At 30.3% G+C, this 16598-nt stretch overlaps 1 protein-coding gene across 3 annotated transcripts in view; it reads left to right on the top strand.

Moving 5' to 3' along the window:
* timeout (circadian regulator timeout) overlaps nt 1–16598 on the top strand; it is a 293936-nt gene that overhangs the window by 259826 nt on the left and 17512 nt on the right. For all 3 annotated transcript variants that reach the window (XM_088202679.1, XM_088202680.1, XM_088202681.1), the window contains 5 exons: nt 14069–14119; nt 14185–14263; nt 14458–14656; nt 14836–14981; nt 15212–15303. In XM_088202679.1, coding sequence (XP_088058805.1) covers nt 14069–14119; nt 14185–14263; nt 14458–14656; nt 14836–14981; nt 15212–15303 — 567 coding nt within the window. The remainder of the gene's footprint in view (nt 1–14068; nt 14120–14184; nt 14264–14457; nt 14657–14835; nt 14982–15211; nt 15304–16598) is intronic.

The following is a 16598-nucleotide window of genomic DNA, read 5'->3' as shown; positions in this document are numbered from 1 at the left end:
TCAGGAGAAGTGATCGTTGATTGTCCGCGTATCTGTATTTATTGTCATGGCCCCTTCATAGGAAGAGTTTTCTTAGTATCAATTACAAGGGCCCAAATCTAGGAGTTGTTTTTTTTATAATACTTTGAATAATAATTTTTGTAACCCTTAAATGTTTTGAACATGTGCACGCGCCAATATCGCACCTCGTTGTATATATTATAATATGTGCAAGTGTTGTCTTTTGTTATTAACAAGCATTTATGATGAATGCTTTTAATTACTGCCGTTTGCATATAGCACTAAACCCTTTTTTGTGTCAGGTACCCGCCGACATTTATGACTTAATAACGTAATATTTACGACTGTGCGTAAATTTTCCCAAAAACTTACACACTTTTGAAGTCTTAGACGTTCTGCTAAACCTGCCGATTTGATCCCTCCATTATATGTAAAGTAAACCTGCTATCTTTGTCTTAAAAATACTTTTTTTATATACAGGTGCAATTGATATATTTACATTTTATTTTTGTTTTGAAACATATCTTTGTTTTTGGATTATATATGGTCCAATTGATGAACCTGGCAGTCTGTATTTTTTACTATCTAAAAATCCAACCTAATAAATATTTTTCATGCTAATCGCAAAATAGTATTAAGGATAATAATATTTCTTCTACTTAAAAAATCTTAAATAATATTTAAATTTGCTGCTCAAAATATGTGTAAAATTGTTTTTTTTTCATACTGACAAATGATATTGATTTCTATAGAATTTTATTTCAATGTCAGGTGTTCCAGTTGTTTTATTAATTTAAATTTATGAGGACTCAAAAATAACACAAATAAAAAAATGGAGAATTGTAAAAATAAAAAATTAGGTCTACGTTAGTATTTCAAAATATCCATCAAAAATGCCTGAAAGTGTCATTATCCGAAAAACATGTATGCAAATAACTCAACCATTTCGACATAATCACTTGTTTGCCTTTGTTATATTTTACCTTAATTTAAATCTGAAAGCAATTAGTAATGAAAAAAAAAACATAATATAAAAGCAGGTAAACGTGTTCGAGCATAATGCCTAGGCTAATGAACGTAAATTTTGTATATGTTTTTCAATGCTTTCGCCATTCATTTTCTAGTCCGTTTTCGCATTTCTGAAACGCGTTTACTGTTTGTTTAAATTTCTTTGGTCAAACAAACTCGACCGCCTTTAAAAATGCTTTTGACCGTTAAATCTCTTCTCTTTTGAAGTATTTTGGACGCGTTGTCAGAACAACTTGTTGCTTGAGCCGTTTTTGTCCGCTGCTCGCTTCAGATTGTTGATAATTGCCTTAAAGCACACAACACTTCGTCGGTAATTAGCTCATGAACTTTATACTAAATGCAGTTTAAAATGTCGGAACAATATCTAATTCGCAGCAGAGCTGAAACGATCGCGATACACGCGCAAATCCGATTAAATCATGTTCTGCCGTATCGTGTCCGTGAGAACTGAATCAAAAATAATCTGAGAAATCGTCTGTAAGAGTGGCTTTAAAGCTTTTTATTCTTAAACCATTTTTAGACATTTTCTTCAATAACACGTAAACCTTTAATGTACTGGGAATTTTAGACAATACTAAGCATATATCATGTCCGAAATTGAACCGTTGAAACAAGAGTTGCGACTTTAAATTCAAATACATAGATTATCGCGAATGGTATTAAAGCTAAAACGTAGTATTTGAGAGTATTTAAGTTTTAAGAGATATCGTCAACGCAATGCATAAATCTTACAGGTGATTGTGTACTGCACTCTGTGTTTTATGCAATTATTTTCGCTCGTTCTTTTATACTTCTAATGACCAATATTCTCCTAAGAGCACGTGTATTTTTAATGTACTACTATATATTTTATATTTACTTTTTATAAGTACGGATGTACTCATTTATACTTGGAAGACAATACATGCCTTTTACAATCGTGCTACACCTTATCTATCGAAGCGTACTATATCCATATAATATATTATTAAAAATTATTTGATAGAAATTTTCTTTATTCAGACAAATTTTATTTTCATAAATTGATTCCCTTGAAGCAGTCGCCTTGATGTCACCGCAAAATTTGCCCTTTGTGCAAAAGCAGCCTTTCACGCACATGTATAAGCAGCGAAGGGGAGACTGGAGTAATCGTATGCGAAACGAGCCAATTCTGCTATTTAAATCAACCGTGTTTTAACCCCCGGGGTCTTATTAACCCTGACGTGACTTGATACTAGATCCTTAATAACATGCGCGTTGCTCGTGATTGGCGTGAAAATCGTAAAATTTTCCGCTTCGCCTCCGACTGTTTTCGATTTATGAAATTTTCACTCTTGAATTTTTAGCTTTTAATTAAATCGATGTTTAATCTCGACACTGGTTTTAATAATATATGAGATGTTTATATAAAAAAATGTTTAATCAGCAAAATGTGACTATGAGAGCTTTTTGCTGAATCATAACCTTTTCTGCTCCACGAAGTGCGCGTCGTGATTAATAAATTACTTGAAAGGTGGCTTAAAAAGTATTTTATTAAATCTCATGAATTTTTAATGTCATTGGAATAAAAATAGAAAATCGCACAAGCGCAGGCCGCAATAGTTAGTAGGTTTCGTTTATGTCAAAGGAAATTATATTTCTCTATTTTTATTATTTTATACCATTTAGGAGCACTGTTTTTTATTTATTTTTCTCTTTCCAGCATCGAACCAATTTCAGCTAATAATTTATATTATAAATTGTTGTACATATTATAACATTTTTATACATATAATTTGCGTTTTCAACTGCAAAATATAGATTTATTTAAAGTTGATTTCTTTCTATTTTACCTAAGTTTTATTGGCAATTTTCATTCGCAAGCACAGTAAGAATTCGTTATTCTACAATAGTCAGTATTTCCATACACATTATACATAGAAGGGCAAATCAAGCCTTTTCAATGGTTTAATGTGTGATTTCAATACATGTTACATAAGTTTACTATCTATATAATAATTCTACGCCCTTTGCAACTCTTAACAACTCTGCCCAAAACATTGTATATTATATGTGTTATTGAATACCATTCTCTACAAAAAAAATTCAGTTGCATTTCAAGACCCTACGTAAAATATAGTCAACTCACCTTGACCTCCTTTCAACAAAAATCAGTTTTAAGGCTTCCTAGCAATTTATCGATTATTGAGAATGTATTGTTTTTTATTGGAATCGTTTGCGTGACCGTTAAGGTTTGTACATGTAGAGATTTGGCAACATTGCACTTCTCATTTCGGGTAGCACATTCCACCTGCTGTCGGTCTAAGGTACTGAACGGTCGTTGTTGATATTTCTTTAAAGATGATAATCTTTTAGAATCGCTTACTAAAATGTAATATCATATTTAGTAGCTTTTGACTTATTGCGCTTTTAACATATATGCGCGACAAATGCTTTCTCACAAATAATACATATTTGTGACAATTTTTTTTATATCTTATTGAATGCTTTTGCTAAAAAAATCTTTCCTTGCGTGATTCCAAAAAAAATTATCTCTTTTGCGTATGGTGATGTCCCAAGTGCAAGGGTCTGCAAGGTGGCTATCTTTAGACTTGTGAAGAAAAAGTTTTAGATCCGACATAGATATTTATAAATGCATTTTTAACCGCTGAAAAAATGTATTGAGCGCCATAAATATTATGTGTACCATTTTAATTAATAGTTAAGATTCTCATTTTACTCATCTAGACTATATGTATTGTATGTATTCTTTATTATTTTTATATATGTATGGAAATTTAACAGAAGTAGATAATATGTTTAATAGGAGTAATACCTTTAATAATTATAGAAAACTAAAAATTAATACATAGTTTATTATTTATGCTACTAAAATACAGTATTGTGTATAACACAAAGCTGCAAATTAATAACTTTTTTATAATAAAATAACTTGAAATAAATTTTGTAGAAAACAAAAATTATATATGTATACATACGTATACTATTTTCTATTGCAACTCACATTAGCATATTATTCATGATATTTAAATAATTTAAGTTTTACACCTACAATAATTAAGAACACTGTTAAAAAAAATGTTTTATTGAAAGATGCAGTATATGTATGTGCTTAATCGGAATCTGATTTATTTTATGTGACTTGACGATTTTATCAAATTTGTTTTATTGCATATGTATCTTAATAGCTGAAGTTCTACAGTAGCTTAATTACTCTACATATTATTAGCTGTAGATAAAACATTTCTGTTGGTGTTCATGTTTCGAATGATTTAGTGAACAAAATCCATTGGAAAGAAGCGCTTGAAAAAAGGCTCGTACCCGCTCAGAAAAATCACATTTTCGAATTTTAATTTATGTTTTTACAACATCTAGTTAAAGTTGTTAGGTGATTGTTGTATTTATTTTTAATTTAATATTTTATGCTTCCTTATAAATATGTAAATATGTTTAGGATTATATTGAAAAAAAATACGTTTTCCCTTTGTCTGATTCTAGAATATATTATTTAGTTTGGGCATGCCGTTTCTGTCATTGCTTTCACGTCGACCGGGAAAAGCCACCCTTATTTATTTATTTTGCAACTTTTTAAAATATAATGCGTATTTATTGCCGATAGATCACCATTACGAAACACCCAGACGTATTTATTATTATATTTTCATACAAATATTGAACAGCTCCTCTTGAAAAACGTGGAATTTTCAACGAGTATTTTTTTATTGCATGGAAAAGCATCCACCGTCTCGGCAGTTATAACTCCATTAATGCGTTCAATACCTATTGAGCAAACCTATTTTATAAATGTGTATGTTGTGCCGGAGTCTCACCCCCCAAAATGAGGCCATTTCGAGCGCGTCATCAGCATTAATAGTCGGCGCAAGACCATAAATCTTGGGTCTGACCGGAGTTCGCCTATCAGTTATCACACTCTCTCACCATTACGCATATCAGTGCAAAAGCGTTTTCTGCTATACGGTTATACAGTGTAATTTAGAACTCATATTTGCGACCGGAGAGTAATGGTTAATGAGACAGAATCGCACGAGAAACGCCTTTTTTCCCTTAGGTTACATGAAAAAATGATTTTCTATTGTTACCCACATTTTCATAAATTCCTATTTACTTCAATTGTATGCATTAACATTAAATAGCACAAAATATATTATAATATGCAATGTATAAAAAAAAAAAAAAAAATATTTTTTTTATTTTCTTAAAAACACTGCAGTGTTAAATCATATTATTTTCTGAAATCATATTTTATGCGAAAAATTTTAATTGGGCATTAAAATATATATTCATAATATTTACTTGATAGTGCTCAGTGTTGCCATATAATGAATTTCCAGTCAAAGGCAAATTCGTGCCATCGCTGTTAGAACGATTGTTACCGAGCGTTCTCACTGCAACGCAACGGCGCCGACGCCACTTTATTTCTTTTGACGTGAATTTTTGGCTTCTGAGAAGTGATAATTATTTTTGCGCTCTCCTATTGACCCAAATTCGGTTTGAATATACTTTGATCAGCCCTCTTATATTAAAAGTCCATAGTAATATCGAAATTCAGACAAACTATGGAGCAATATGTGAGATGCGATTTATTTCTGTACCTATTCTTCCGCTTATTTTCCCCTGAGAGATGAGTTGGCTTAGCTTATATTTTGGACTTGACCTAATAAAAGTTCTAAAACTATAATTAATTTTAAATCTTTCATTCGGTTAGGTTTGGGTTTGAACAGCAAATGGACCTTTCGCAACTGTCAAATTGAATTTCATAGACATTTTAGATCAGCATATTAGTTATAAATTATATTTTCGCTATTTAAAATATATATATATATATATATATATATATATATATATATATATATATATATATATATATATATCTACTGGTGAAAATGTATTTGGAATTCACTAGTGAAAATATAACTTTACCAAATATACACACATTCACTGTAACATCGGATGTAAATAAATAATAATAAGTATGTAATTATATACATATTACTACATATAGAAAAGTTGAATTCATACAATTTTACTAGCACCTGCCAGATAAATTATATTTTCACTGGTAAAAATATTGCATACATATAAATAAAAGCATATAATCAGTTAAATAATATTTTTACTTGTATAAATATATATCTAGTGGTGAAAATGTATTTAGACTTCACAGAAAAATACACATTCACTGTAATATTTATACATCACATATAAATAAATAATGACAAGTATGTAAATGTATATATTACTACACGCGGAAAAGTTGAAAACATATAATTATAGTAACTCCTGCCATATAATTTACTTTTTCACTTGTAAAATTATATATCTACTGGTGAAAATATATTCCGATATGATTTTACTGAAATGACATATTTAAAAAAATATTTTCGGGATAATTTATCCCAAAAATATTTTTTTTTAAATTTGTTCGCAAATTATTGTTGACTTTATTGCTAGATACATAGTTTTTTCTAGATATTTTTTTTGGGAATAACCACATAAAACTGAATGTATAATTTATTTAGTTTACTACATTAAATCCAGTTGTCAAATTTCCGACAATACAATATATAAAAATATTAAATTTATATAATTCAGCTGGTGCTTGTTTACTTTTCGTTATTTCTTTGTATTCGATCTGAATTTTCAGATCGAATACCTAAATTTACTGCTACTAATTTACATTCGTTGAATATTTCCTCTCATGTCTAATATTTTTTAATCGTTCAAAAAGCAATAAAGTCAACAATAATTTGCAAACAAATTTTAATACAAGCGGAGCCGCCGGATCTGTTCATTTGAATAATAATGTTTATTGTGAAAGTACTACCTAGAAAGTGAGTGCTTTTGAAGGCAATGTTCCACTCCTTTTATTTCTTGTGTGTATAATATAAATGGCTAAAGGATCCTATACCTGGAATACATCAGTACATACATCTCAAACAACTGTAGTTTAGTGCAGATTCATTATTTGACTCAACTAAATGTTGAATGTATATAATATTAACGACAAAACATATAATCATATAAATATGTATTGAACTACTATTTTATGCCTTGTAAATGTATAAACATTATTTTCGACTTTACGTAATGTCGCAATAGTCTACTTTGAAATACCCTATATTTATAAAATGAACACGAAGTACAGAGCACAGAATCCGATCTTCGACAGCCGTTCGTCTCACTATTTCGCTACAATAGAATCAAAGTACATATGTACATACATAGTAGATCCCGAGTCAATTGAATTAAGCATGTGAGATCGGCACAGTGCCGATTTATTCCTATTTTCACAGAATACGAAACAAGACAATGTAGCATGCAGTTCGAAAATAACATAGTACCGAAACGAATACATAAATATACTACTCTCTTTCTCATTCTGAATATCCTACTTTACAACCCTGTCGGATGCATCATGTTTATGGCAAGCTAAATAACTGATCTGCACAGTATTCTCGACAGTTATTTCAGAGATTGTATTTATACTGCTAGTATGTATAATTTTTGAATAGTGTTTGTTTAAATATGAATGAATGTATTTATGTATCCGAAGAGGGTGTTTTCTTAGAGGAAACATTATCAACGATGGGGGAAGGGATTTGGACAAATTCGAAGCCACCCTCTGGGAAGTCGTAAGGGCTGTAATGGTTTCCAAAGAGAGACATTACAGCGATCAGCGCGTCCCAAAGTATCTGAGGGCGTTGAATTTTTTAATCTGCTCCGAAACTCATCGTCGAACTTATTAAATATTTCAAAATAAGAATAACAATATCTTTGGTCAATACTGAATTTTGCATTATGTTGTGTTTCATCTACCTGGAATAAACACACATATATATATATATATATATATATATATATATATATATATATATATATATATATATATATATATATATATATATATATATATATATATATATATATATATATATATATATATATATATATATATATATATATATATATATCGATTTTTCTTATATTTTCTATCGTCAATTTTCTTATTTAAATGTTTTGTTATTCCTAATCTTTATTTAAAAATTTTGCTTAAGTAAAATACGTGGCATTTTTATAATTAGGATAGACTATAATAGATAGTATGTATTTCAAACATTTAAAATTGTCTCGAAAATAGAGTTAAAATCCTGTCGATTTAAGATTGCAGCCTAACTAGCTGCTTTTCTCTGACCTTCAAAAGTATCATCTGTATTGATTCGGCGTAAGCTTCGCTGGATGCAAGTTAAGGTCTGCACTCCCGATTATTCGATTATATAATATAGCATAGTTTACAATGCTCACTATGCATCGAGTTAAATCTACAGAAAGTCTGCACTTATTCTTTATATTATGTATTATAATTAATTGCATTTTTCATGAAAAATCTGTCGTACATTTCAAACCCAACCCTCGAAAGCACCTGGTTACCATTATAGATTGGCAACAATGGTCGTCGTGTCGTCCAATTAATTCTAACCGTTCTGTCGGCTCCGGACGCTATAATTATTGTCGGTCAGGCTAACCGAAACGAAAATTACGCAATTTACCAGTGGCATCTCATATGTGGCTGGTTCTCAAAGTGCAATAATCCCAGGCCACATTCAAGAAGCAATAAAACGTTTTCTTTGTAGCGCAACAACGACATCAGCGTAACAACTGGGGAAAGCGTGGAGATTTCATCGCAAATAGCTACTGGAAATTCTGGTACCAACTGTTATACCCTTATGTCGTACGTGCGATATGGTAATATCCGTAATGTAGGCTTTTATATATACTTTTACCGATCTAAATCAAATTTTGCATAGTTACCCTTCAGTAACCTGTTAAAAATAAACTCTATGCCTTACCTTAGCTATTATCACTACCTTCTACACGATATAAATCTATATTATATTAAATTTCATTACTTCTAAAATGCACTTGATGATACTTGGTGTTACAGAAAATATAGTCGCCTCACTTAATTTCATCCTTAGCTAAATTTTACTTACATAGAAAATGAAACATAAACACGTCTCTCTTGAACTAATCACATGTTCATTCACGGTAAATCTTATCTCGGGCAACTGCGAGTACAAATTGCTAGCGCTTCTTAACTTCTTAACTTTCTTGCACTTAGCCTTCAGTTTTAAGTTACTCTTTTTAATAATAATAGCAAAATAAAAATGTTTATTTAAAATAAAAAAAGTAGAATGAACCGCAAACGTAGACAATCGTCTTTTTGTGTAATATTTATTGCCCTAGTTCTGCATTTCGACATAATTCAGTCTTCTCAAGACATCAATTAATATTTGCCTGCTCTTGTACCAAATGCAATGATTAAAATAAGAGGTATTACCGATTATCTGAACTGTCATTTACTGATGTTTATTTAGGGAGGGCAGGTAGGGGAATTTTCCCCCCTTGAGTTTGTTCAGAAAAATACATTTCATTTAATAAAATGACGTCCCTGATTTAAATCAAAATTTTTTGGGTTATCCCTTAAAGAAAATCTAAAATAATACAGTCGAATATATCACAAAAATATTTTTTTTAATATTTCATTTCAATGAAATCATATCGAAATACATTTTCACTGGTAGATACATATTTTTATCAGTGAAAATATAATTTATCTGGCAGGTGCTAGTAAAATTATATATTTTCAACTTTCCCATAAGTAATAATATATACATTTACATACTTATCATTATTTATTTACATGCGATGTTACAGTGAATGTGTATTGTTAGATGAAGTTATATTTTCACTAGTGAAGTCCAAATACATTTTCACGAGTAGATATATATTTCTAATAGTTAAAATATAATTTATCTATGAAACTTAATTTGATACTTTCGAAACATTTATTTGCTGTTCAAATCCAATCCTAACCTAATTCAAGTTTAATAATTTTGATTGAGTTAAGTCCAAAATATAAGGCAGCTCATCTCTCAGGAGAAAAATGAGGGAATAAAGAAGTACAGACAGACGTCGCATCTCACACTGCAACGGCGATGGCACGATTTTAATGCTTTTGGCGTAGATTTTTTACTTCTGAGAAGCGATAATTCGGTTTAGGTATGCTTTATACGACTCTTATTTTTAGTGAGTTGTAATATTGTTGTAAAAAGTATTAATATGCACGCTAGTTAAATGAGCGGTACCACTGCGACGGCACGATTTTATTGCTTTTGACGTAGACTTATCCTTTGAATCTGTCCAGAAAAATGCATATCATTTAATGAAATGTAAAAACTCTGCTGACTTCCCTTTCCTTTTTTTTTGCCCCTCTTCTCTTCTCCTTGAAAAAAACTCAAATGACGTCCTTGTTTTTATATTATCCTCAAAAGCAGTTTAGCGACTTTCGTAAATATAGATTAATTATATATACTGAAGCTGATTTAGCATTAACTGTCTGATAGATCGTTTTAGGTTTGAAGAACTCCTAAACTTGTATTAGTTTATCGAATTTTGCTTTAAACAAATTTAAATTGCATTATGCATTACCAATTTGTGATATACACGTTTACAAATTATTTTATATCATAAAAATTAATACGTCCAAATCTGGGAATTGGTGACATCTATAATAATAATTATTAATTATTATGTTCCGTACAATTTATAATTAATAGATGTCACTGCAGCTGGGGCCGGTTTTTTTTTTAATAATAATGCATTTTTATAAATAAATTGTTGCTGCCGGAGCTCGAACCCGCAACCTCAGAGTTACTAGTCTGAGGCGTTACGGACTACGCTATTCCGTTATTACTTTCTCTCCTACCTTTCTTGATTTTCATTTTATAATAAGGATTTGTCCCTGCATATTTGTTGCCACTAATATAATTCTGAAAGTAAATAAAATTAAGTTGCAAAAGTTATTGTGATTATTTATGAATTCGTATTACAATTTGCATTATAACATTTTTTTAAATTTATTTAATTTCTAGATAATAAACTTTTATTAATAATAACTTTAAAGACAACCTGTATAATACTCGTTGAGCGTTTGGTTGTGCTTTAGATATATGTTCCTGTAGTATGCAGGTTACAAGTTAACTAAATTCTGCGAACAAAATCGAAATTCGCGTTGCATCGCTTGTCGTTCATGCGCTCAACCGATCCCTAGTTAAATTAGGAAAACTTTATTCGTCTAGTCAGGAAATTTTCATAGAATGCTTCGTTTATCCCGGATCTACCGAGTTCTAGGGCTTGTTACATACGTAATTTATCAATCTCCGTTCATTTCTCTGTTAAAAATTACATTTTATTCCACTGACTGAAATAGAAAATAAACCAATGCAGAAATACTTTTCTGAAGTATAACTATAATCGACTGGAACGTTATATTCTTTACTACATTTATATAAATATATCGATTGTTGTGAAAATTACTTAATAATTCCACGTAACTCCAACTGTTCTAATAAATATTTTTTAACTCTAGATTTACCGGTATAAATCAATTTTATGGGTGTCGTAAAAAATAGGTATGTAGTTAATAGATTCTCAAAAATAAAAATAGTGTTAATATATTTGCATTTTAAATATAAAAAGTAGTAAAAAAACCCAGAAAAAATAATATCTCATACAAATAAAAACAATATAAATTAGAAACGGATTTCGTAAATCTAGTATTAAATAAATCTTGATACTAATAAATATATTTAAACATAGTTTTAAATTTCCTAAAATGTTCCATTACGAAAATGAACAGAAAATATTGAACGATCAATGTGTTTTTAGTTCATTTTTCATCAAGCTTTTTTCAATATTTTTTGCACGTTTGATTGGATGTCGCTCATCGGAAATTGACAATATACGCAATGCAAATCTGCATATGTGAATCTACCTGATATTTACATTCCAAAAGCAACGTACAATATCAGATTGAATATATAATGAATTAGTTGAGAAAACATTTACGCCGGTAAATTATTAAATCATGTTATTTGTTTTTAATCATATTAATTTAATAAACATTATATAAACCCCGTTGATTTTCTGAAAGATTTAAATAAAATATTATTTCGAAAATTGTACGAAGGGTCACTGTAATCGTTACCGTTTCATCTCATCTTCTCTCAGAATTCTTAAGAGAACTCTCCAGTCGAAAGCTGCGATCCGAGCTTATACGTGCCGAGCTTACAGCGAATGCAGACGCCTTTAATTATACCTGCAGACCTCTTGTCGGGATAAGCGAGTCTTATTAGCGACTTTCGTTATCTGCTCTACTCCCCATCGCAGAATGCACTTCGGATAGCTTTCGCTTTGCCTCTATTCGAAGCCTTCTTCATGCCATTATCGATAGTGTGTTGGTCGTTTGAGGGGATTTTACGACTGTAGCGTGGTGGTAATTAGCTAAATGTTTCACAAGGGTTGCGCAACATAGCGTATCTTATCATTATTTACAGTAATTTTATTAAACATTTTTATTAAGGTAAAAAATGTTATTTTTGTTTGTAAAAATAATATAAAATATAATAAAAATATATTTTAATCGTCGATACTCTCGTTTAAACACGCGTCAAAATAATAAATATTTTCTCACTCAATTAATAGTTCTTGTTATTCGTGATATTTTGAAGTCAGTGGTTTCGTTTATATAAGTCCACCCGGGAGAAATACTCGTGCTTTATTAAAGAGATTGTAGATTAGAGAAGCGGAGTTAGACTATACATGCTTATGGTTCTAAATGTGTCTTTTTTCGTTTGTCTAAGCTCAGAGAAAGCATTGAAAAAATTTACACTTGCTTGTTTTTAAAGGTACTAACATTAACTATTTAATAAAACTTGCGATTTAACATTTGATTCAATGGAAAATTGATTTTAGGATGTTTGTTTAAATATTCGAACAATCTAAATATCTACAGAATCAGCAGATGTGGAATTGAACTACCAAATAATCAACAGCCGGTATTATTATTTATGTATTTAATTTTATGATTTACTATTTAAATATTAAATTGTAAATGATAAAATATTCGAATAATCGAATTGATTCTTAAAATAGTGAAGAATGGAAAAATACAGTTACAGCATCAAAACTAATAGTTTTAATCTTAAAATTATGTATTTTAAACTTTAAATCAGTTTACTTCAAATATACCTTTTGTCAAAAAGACTACAAATAACAAAGTTAAAATCAATTGTATTGCTTCAAAAGAGATAAAAAATTCAATACCAGTAATTGGAAAAATTCACAGCCACACTACATATTAACTCAAAAATATGAGTAATTTCTGGAATTTCGGCAATTAAAACTTTTTTTATGTTTATTATTTTGATAGTGATCAATTGCTGTTGCAATGGCCGCTAAAAATATCGTTAAGATAAAGATACATTTCGCAAAAAGTGCACAATTGAATTATAGATTATGAAGCAGTAAATCAAATAAAAATAACTACTTGCGTTGTTGTAATAAATAAAGGCTTAAAAAATCATACATAACTGTATTTTAAGAAGTAATCGATTTTACGTGTTTTGAGAAATTTTTAATTTAAAAATATAAACAAATACTTGACGAATAGTTGTACTATATTAAAATAACGAATAGTTAAACGGGAGGCTCTTATTACTACTCAAATGGTACTTTATTTACATTAGGTATATTTTAGGCTATTTTTTATTTATTTACAAGTTGCAACAACTATATCATCGAAAATAAAAAAGGTAGTCTTGGTCGATGTCTACAATCTAAATAGTTTTATATATTTTTTTGCTTTTAATGGTTGAATTTAATTATTACATTAGTAGTACTAGTACACAGTAATGAAAGTATTTAAACTCAAGTACCTTTTTTGAGTACAGTGACTTTTTATAGCAGTACTATAAATTCTGAGTCACGATAAACGAGTAATTTTGTCCTCTGACGTTTGTATACAAATTTAATAATTTTATTATTTTTTATGGATGTCTATATTAGATTAGAAAAAACTGTTTCCATTTTATTTATGTTTATTTAATACAAAAGTCTATGCTTAAACTAAATGTCATTATATTTTTATTGTATTAATTTTTTATGTAAGTTAATAAACCATTATTATTTTTGCTTTCAGATTTATCCGAAAAACCTGAAGAATTGCCAGAAGTAGAAGAGGACGAAGAAAGTGCGTAATTTTAAACTAATTCATCGAGCTTATTCTTAATAAAATTATTAATACATTTATTTTAGATGATGAAGAGGAGGAAGAAGATAGAGGCATATCCCACATTGCCGAATCCGATTTCAGTTTCGTCGACTTCTTTAATAGGTATTTATTATCCTTTGTTTATGAACATTAAACGCATAAATTATCCACATAGTTCCGTAACCCTAACGTTATAACTCTTCCTGAATACGCACATTAAACCCTTTCGTCGGGTCGTTTGTCCTATAATGTCCCGCTCCGAGAGCAATATTAATTCTCATTAAAGCAATTTTAATAAATTTATCTTAATTTAATAGATTCGTCAATCCGAAAATTATAAAAGCCTGCTGCCTTCAAATGGAACAATACGAGAGAAACAGCATTTACACGAACCATTGCGTGCTGAAAATTATGCACAGGATCGCCTGGGACTGCAAGTATCCCTCGATGTTTTTCCAGGTGTCCCTCTTTAGGGCTTTCCAAAAGCTCCTGACGTCAAAGCTCGACTTTCACAAGGTGAGTTATTCGGCGATATAGAAATTTTACCAATCATCCTAAAACCCTCAATATTGGGCTTTATAGTCGCGTTCCATTAAATTATGTCGATTTCCCCCAACCCGGCGTAAACCCAGAAAATATTTACGACGGTCTTACGCCCGCATATATTAATCTGGAAATTGATTTTCTGGTGCTAGGAGTTGCAGAAATTCGCCCTCTTTATTATACGCAAGTTTACGGAGATTGCAGAAAAAAATCCTAAAGTGTTTATGGAGTTGTTGTTTTGGAAGACGACTACGGAGGCTTACCAAATTGAGAATGGCTACGACGAAGAAGGACACAAGTATTTATTATTATACTTATATGTATAGAGAGTGATCTAATAAAACTACTATGTAGCATTTTAGTACTCGCTAGCACCCAATTAATGAATTGTTTACTGGCTTTAACTACTCTGCTCTAAATGACAATTATCGAAAATGTTTGACAGAACGAATGAAATATTATATTGGAGCACTCTATATATTTACATATGTACATACATATGACATAGAATGTTTTTATCAAAATCAGGAATACTAAAGGAGCCTCATGGACTGATGAGCAAGAGAATGAGCTGCGGGTTTTGTACATGGAAAATCAGACTAATCCTTCGACTGAAAAGGGTAAGAAAATATATCACATTATGTATTTTCATTTCCTAGAGCATAAAAACTCAACATTTATGCGTTTCTCTTATTGAAATGCTGCAAAATCAACTGAATTTTCCCCTTTTATGACTCGGCACTGCGTTCAACATAGGCCGCACCATAAAAACTTTTTTACGCCTCCGTTATTCCTAGTCGTTGTGATTATCCTTGATTTTTATGGACCCGTATAAGTCACGGTCCGATCGAAAGATACACAAGCGCCATAAATATCTACGATTTTTCTCTGAGAGCACCCCTAGCCGACATAAGTTTTACAGTACGTCCGGGACTAATAAAAATTACCGATACAGAAACGAGGACACCGGGAGCAACGGGGAAAAATGTTAAGTATGCAATAAATAGATTCCTTTGCATTTTTTTTAATAAATTCTTCCTTTGGAACATACGATTTTTTAGGGGTTTATTAAAGAGTGCTCGGCTGCTGAAACGTATTGAACGCAATGCAATTTGCGATTTTTTTAGAGAAGAATTGCAGACAATTTATCGATTTATTCGTTTAATTTTTTTCATCGATGAAGAAAAGCCATGTCAATTTAATGCTTAAATCTAATTAGTAATAAATTTTTAAATGCACTAAACTTTATAAATAATGTCAATGAAAATTGATTTGCTTATGACTATTTGTAAGTACTGATTCGGAGGTCTAAAATCATCCAGCTGATGAGATGCAATAAAAAAATATTCGTTACATTTTAATCCATATTTTCACTCAATTATATTAGAAAATGACATTTATATTTTTTATTCTGATTTTGAAATAGCATGCTAATCCTACTTTTTGTGACCAATCTACATTTTATTAATTAGAATTTAATTAAAATATAAAAAAGTTATATTTAAAAAAAAAAATAGTTTTTAATGGTATTTGTGATTTTTTAGTGTAGAACAGAAAGCTTTTGGACACTAATAGGCGAACATATACTTCGTTTTATATAACAGAGTCACTTTGAGGCTTACCTCGTTTTTCTAACAGTATAGGAACAAAGTTATCATATACGTTTCAACTAGAGTACGCTCGGGATAAGGATGCCGGTTTGTTATTGTGTGCGTGTACATGTATATGAGAGGGAGAAGCGATGTAATGTGGACTTCGTTGTCTCGCTTTCTCTTTTAAGGACAGTCGCTGATTAGTCAACGCTGGTATTCGTCATTAAAGTGCAGTGTGGCACAGAAGTCCGATCTTCTCTAGTGATTAATTTTAAATAATTTTGTGTTGATATTCGTTTATCCCAGATATTCCCACTGTCCCA

The sequence above is a fragment of the Plectrocnemia conspersa genome, unplaced genomic scaffold, assembly GCF_051122295.1.
Source record: "Plectrocnemia conspersa isolate PC_06_02 unplaced genomic scaffold, ASM5112229v1 ptg000013l, whole genome shotgun sequence".
Classification (NCBI taxonomy): Eukaryota; Metazoa; Arthropoda; class Insecta; order Trichoptera; family Polycentropodidae; genus Plectrocnemia; species Plectrocnemia conspersa.
This window is presented reverse-complemented; position numbering and strand designations above follow the sequence as displayed.